Below are 6000 nucleotides of genomic sequence, written 5' to 3'. Positions count from 1 at the left end.
TCTCTATTATTTTGATCAAGATCCTGGAAATGTCAGGAAATGTCAATCAATGCGTACAGAGTTCTAAGTTTCATTAAGTCTCCACTCTTCACTGCCTTTACCATATCAATATAATTCAAATCTAAATTCCATAGAACCAAGTCGAACAACTTCACAGTTATTTGTGTTAAGGCTATCTGCCATATACTGTCTGCTCGGCCTATCAATTTCTTGCAAATTTCATGCTCCAATCTACTCAGCAAATTTGTATTTCTGTGTAGCTTTCTACTGTATATTCTTTTATGAGTCCCCACAATCAGATCATAATCTAGGTAAAAGTTTTCCTTCCTATTTGGACACAAGCCATTTATTTCTACTCTCTGCCTTCAACTGCCTATCTATACTCTAAACAGGTCAATACCTTACCTTCCATTCCAAAGACCTTATTTTTACGCAATCCTCTCTAACATGACCCTTATCACATGCCATCTAGTACACAATATAACTTCCATCCTTCATCAACATTACTTTCTCCATGAAATCCACTTATGCTGAATCATTCAGCTGGTCATTACAGTTCCCATCAACTTCCATAGCACGTGTTGGTCCAATGAGTATATAATATTTCAATTTCTGTCTCCTACATTTCTTTAAATAATAAAATTACTCATGAATTTTCCAGCCTGAAATAAAATGCCTTAGAAGATTATCTGTGATTTCCTCACCTGCTTTCCTTCAAATTTTGGGTTGGAAAACATTAGGCTCTGGAGATTTGTTAGAGTTCGTCCCAGTGTGTTCTGCTGCCCTGATGTTGGCTTTCACAAGAAAAACTTCTCACTGTCAGAATCACCCTCGAATACATTGCACGACATGAGGCAGTTGTACTTATGCTGTGGAATAGACTAAATGCTGCATAATATTAATTCTTATCTGCCTCACTCTGGGTGGCTCTTTCAGTGAATTGAAATTACTGGTAAACAAACTGTCTGATATCACTAACAATTACAAATAGAGTCCCACACTTATTTCCATGGAGGTTTTAAAAATGTAAAAACATGTTCATAGTTGTATCTTTTAACTTTATTAACCCAGTCTGTTGCTCCCACATTTATATTCCTCTTTCTATAAACTGCATTGACTTTAAAATCATCCAGCCTAATGTACAAATTCTTCCCAGATCTTGTATTGTTAATGTTTCATTCTCTCAGTCTGATTGGATTAGGAAATACAAAGTAGCTTGCCCAGTTTACCCAGGTCCCATGTGCCGCTCGCTGTGCCATTACTGGATCACACATTCAGTAACCTGGCAAGTTAAAGCTAACATGTGAGAGTAGCACTGTTACCTCAGTACTGCAGTTAATGAAGGTTCTTTGTCTCCCTACAATGCAATCTCTCACCAGTTCAAATTAACACCACAATTACATTACAGCCCTCAGCTTCATACCATTTGGAACCAAAGGAGGGTCCTCAAATTAAAATGTCAAGTGTCACTCATCTTAGTCAAATTATACAGTTAATTTGTTACACAGAAAAGTCTGTACTCTGCAGTAGCAAACTGTACAATATATACAGATGAAAATTCAAATATTAAGAGCAAAGTAAATATGTTTTCAAATAACATTTCATTACGTGCTAACATTTTTAATCAATAAATACAAACTGATCAAGACCGAGTCAAGCAAAGACCTTATATACTACGTTCTATAACTTATTAAATATAGCATATTATAACTGCACTTATAATTTACAAAACAACTTACTACAAAGTAGTAAACTTAATAATATTGCTCTTCAATACACAACTGTTGGTCATTAAAACTTGATACAGGAAACTTACGTAAACTATTATGGATCTACTGTCATTTTTAGATCATTTGAAGTTGACACAGAATCAGATGTTCTCCATAGAGAATTAGAGTCTTGTAATGCAGGTACCATTGCCACCTAACAGAGGAATAATTGCGCTAAGGTGTTCAGTGCTGTTTGTTATGGAAGGAAGTGGATGAACAGCAACCCTTGCTGGATTTGTCTTAAACACATAGTTCTCCAGTGATGATGATTTCAAGGTTTAGCAATTAGTGAATTCAAATACAGAAACAGTAAAGTGAGCATTAATTGCATTCTCTTGGTCCAGACATTCTTCCCCCCACCCCACTGCACCCTTTAGCACACAGGAATAACCACAGAGAAAGACAAAAGTGCTGAATGGCTGGCAGCAGCTCAAGAAGTTAGAAGGTGTCACACAGGCATCATGCCGTTCATAAACTGAACTCGAAGCTCCTGAATGCCGTTCATTATCTTCTTTTGGTGGCCAGCAAGACCCACACCGATTCTCTTCAAATCTCTGCAGGAACAGAATGCACCAAGTTTTCAAGTAAATTTGTAAAGAGTATGTTCTACTGACACCACCTAAAATAGATATTAAAGGAAAGAATGGAGAGACGTGTGCATGCATTGTGTAATAATCATGAGCTAAGTTGATCCCCAAAAGTAATTCTGCTACAGTAGTGAAATAATTGGCCACTGATCTTTCGGTAAATAAGTCCGAGTTCAATTAATAACAGATAGTCCATTTGCATTTCATAAATTGCAAGTTTTATTGTCAGGCTCCAGATCGTTTGCCATATAACCATATGATAGAATATATCTCCAGTGCCTCAGAACAATTGTACATTTCGGGTCTACCTTGTTGTGGAAATGAGTTTTCTTACAATTCAACTGGGATGCCCTGAGGAGGAGCAATAATGGTGGCGAGAACACGTGACATTAAATGAGGATGCACCACTCGCATCCCACTACCCGACCTCTGCTAGAATCTGCATGAGACACAGAAAGATCTGGGGGGCTCATTCCACAATATAGTGAGAAGGAAATCCAGCTCAGAGTGGTAATTTACATTCTGCCTTCCTCTTTCACGCTCCCACCAGTTTTGCTTTGATTAATTAGGAAAGTAGGACAAAGTCAAGCCATAATGTGTCTTCAGATATAAGTTTTAAATTGAATCTGTTTCAATAGTAATGAGGACCTGTTAAATTAGTGTAAAATTAAACAATGCAAAGGCATATGGATTTTGAAGGCAGTAGTGGAGTAATGTTGGTGACCTCTGATTTCAAGGAAAGCTCTCCACAAATATCTAATGCTCTACTGAACTCCATGGAAAGGATTCCATCCTTCCCAACATCAGGGGTTGTTAGAGGCCAACTCCAAAGCATTTCTGGAATCTAACATCAGCAATGTCATTAAACAGAACTACCAACAGCACTGAAGAATTCTCACAGACAACAAACCAGGAGGTAAAGAGCATAATTTATATCTAATCTTTTAAACATTTTACAGAAAATAAAATAGAAACATATACAGCATTTCAAAGTTGAAATATAACCAATTATTTTTTTAAATCATTATTTGGAAAATGTATGGAATTTTAAAATGTTTATCTTAAACAGTGGCAATCTATACATAAAATATCAGATCAGTGTGGTTGTTAAGAAACAACAGTGGCTTTAAATGGTTTTAAAAACTCACATTTTGTAACAAATAATATCTTCAAGGATTTTTTACAGTGGAAATAGGGCAGACAGTTTGACATATTTTCTAAATAATTCATACAGTAGCAAATGGCAATATATTCTGCTTCAGAAATTCAGTTCCATTGAGTTTATAACTTCAATGGATCAAAATTCAGAGCAAATTACAAAGCACATATGTTGCTGTATAGGGTATACACTGCATACAATTAAAGAAACATTTCCACATTTGTTACATTCTCTAATTTCACTGATTTCTCAGATTACACTGGAGAAAGTATACCATGAATCACTGTCTACTATTTTTGGATTGCTGTACTTATCTACATGTGTGTATTCCAGAAGATGTTGTCATATGTCCTGGCTTATTTAACAGGCAAGCATTTATAGCCTCACATTTATTTGCATCACAAACTTTAACCCAAGGACCCACCATCTCACATGGTAATTGGAAAGCCAATGTATGGGCAAGTGGACAAATCCGGCACAACATATACTATCTCACACAATAGGTTTCTCCAAGTAGTGCAACTCAAAGATTTAAGGAATAGGAATCACAATTAAGCCCCATGGCCATATATGAGCATTTGGGTACAATTACACATTCCCAGAATTCATGCTTAGAATTCTGTAAACATGCAGGTAAAGGGGACAAATGTCAGCAGGGACAGATAATGATGTGAAATAATCACTGCACAGGTTACCCACCTTAATGCCCTTGAGCCTGTAAGAAATAACGTTGCAGCATTTTAGTGCTGGACTCAATAAATGCCTTGATGAGCTTACAAGTTGCTCTGTAGGATTCTGTGCTCAAGAATACTAACTAACAGCCCATGTTTTTGCCACTGAATGTGAATGAGTTTGGGATTAGGATTAAGTTGATCTATATGGGGTCCATAATACAAAACGAGATAGGTTGGTATTCCCAGATTATAAAATCCCAAAGGTAAATCTGTTTATTCCATGGTAAATTTAGGTAAATTCAGATCACTATGCTTGGAACATTTGTATATAAGACTCCAAGCAGATCTATGGAGGTTTGTACAGTGAAGTACTAAAGTGCTAAAATATTTCCTAAGGATTACACCATACAGTACATTCATCTGATGGACACGAATGACAACATCTGAACTGGTAATGAAGGTGTTAAAATGACTACTACTCACCCATATATAATGTTGAAGATCAAATAAACCACTGCTTATGGACAAAGCTAAAGAAATGGGCAAATGGATGTTCTTGTTTCTACGCTGTATGTTCTGACCTGAACCATTAACTCTGGATTTCCCTCTCCTTAGATTTTGCCTCTCTGACAATAGTGCCTGTTTTTATTCCTTTAACAACATTCATTGGTGTTAACACAACAGCACATTTGGAGACTCTTGGTTATTAAACCTACTGTGTTAAATACACTGGTGATATTAATTCAGTGTAATAAATATATGTATCAGATAGGAATACAAGATGAACTTAACTCCTCGTCCATTGGATCCTTCCTTCCTGAAGTGCGTAGAACCTTACTAGCAGTCAGAAGTAACTTGTGAATACCTCCCAGTGACGGGAGTTTACACCAATCCCATTCATTGGGCATAAACAGCAACACTGAATAGGAAGTTACTCACTCCAGAGTTATTTTGGTAACCACATCCAACGAGGTGTATCCACTTTCATTGAAATTTTCTGTGTACTGACCCATCTTAAGTGACTCCAGCCATTCTCCCACAGACCGGTATGCATTGAAACCCATCGTATTGTGCTCCATTAGTAAGTTAGATCCTCTGGAACGAAGAGGAAAATCATGTAAATGCTCTTGGAAAGCTGAAATACTTGATAAGCTCAGTTTTGATGTACTGATGTAATGTGCAGTGAAATTCCTCACCCTCAGTTATGGCAGAGGCAATACTGGAGTGCTGTACCAACAATATTTAAAAAAACAAATATTTCCTCTGAAAGTTGCATCTTTTTATCCATTTTCCTTTGCTATTTATCCATACTGCAAGTTGAAGCTTGATGACCTTCTTTCATGTCTATTAGCTGTGGTTCATTATTTCACTTTATTTCCAAGAACTTCCCACAGTATTTGTGCAACAGGCACACCACACTTTTGTTTTGACATATTTCTGCTCTTTGCTTCAGATCCAAAAATGGAATTGTGTTTTTATTAGTTCCAAGTTCTCAGCTAATTGTTGAGGGAAGCCTTTGATATCCAGAATTATAGAATTGACTGTTAAGTATTAGACACAATTTGCTCCTAGATCGAACCACTTTCTCGCTGTGCTGTGAAGTTTTACTGACATTGAATTGAGGGATGTATTCACTAACAAAATGGCAAAAGGTTGCTGCCTATTGTATGACTAGAGAAGCTTTACAGGAGAGTCTTGCCACCTCCCCCTCATTGTAGCTCAAGAGATGTTGCACATTTTGTGACAAAATGAATGGATTTATTGCTCTAAATTTCATTGTTCTGCTGGCAGCTACTGCAATTGTGAGTGGC

General features: G+C 36.8%; 1 protein-coding gene across 1 annotated transcript in view; it reads right to left on the bottom strand.

The window, feature by feature from the left end:
- Positions 1-2217: 2217 nt before the first annotated feature.
- LOC140197674 (ephrin type-A receptor 5-like) overlaps positions 2218-6000 on the bottom strand; it is a 319085-nt gene continuing 315302 nt past the window's right edge. Inside the window, exons 16-17 of the mRNA XM_072257973.1 lie at positions 5129-5284; positions 2218-2323 (exon numbers count right to left, since the gene is read on the bottom strand). Coding sequence (XP_072114074.1) covers positions 2218-2323; positions 5129-5284 — 262 coding nt within the window. The remainder of the gene's footprint in view (positions 2324-5128; positions 5285-6000) is intronic.

Source organism: Mobula birostris, chromosome 5 (genome assembly GCF_030028105.1).
Source record: "Mobula birostris isolate sMobBir1 chromosome 5, sMobBir1.hap1, whole genome shotgun sequence".
Taxonomy (NCBI): Eukaryota; Metazoa; Chordata; class Chondrichthyes; order Myliobatiformes; family Myliobatidae; genus Mobula; species Mobula birostris.
This window is presented reverse-complemented; position numbering and strand designations above follow the sequence as displayed.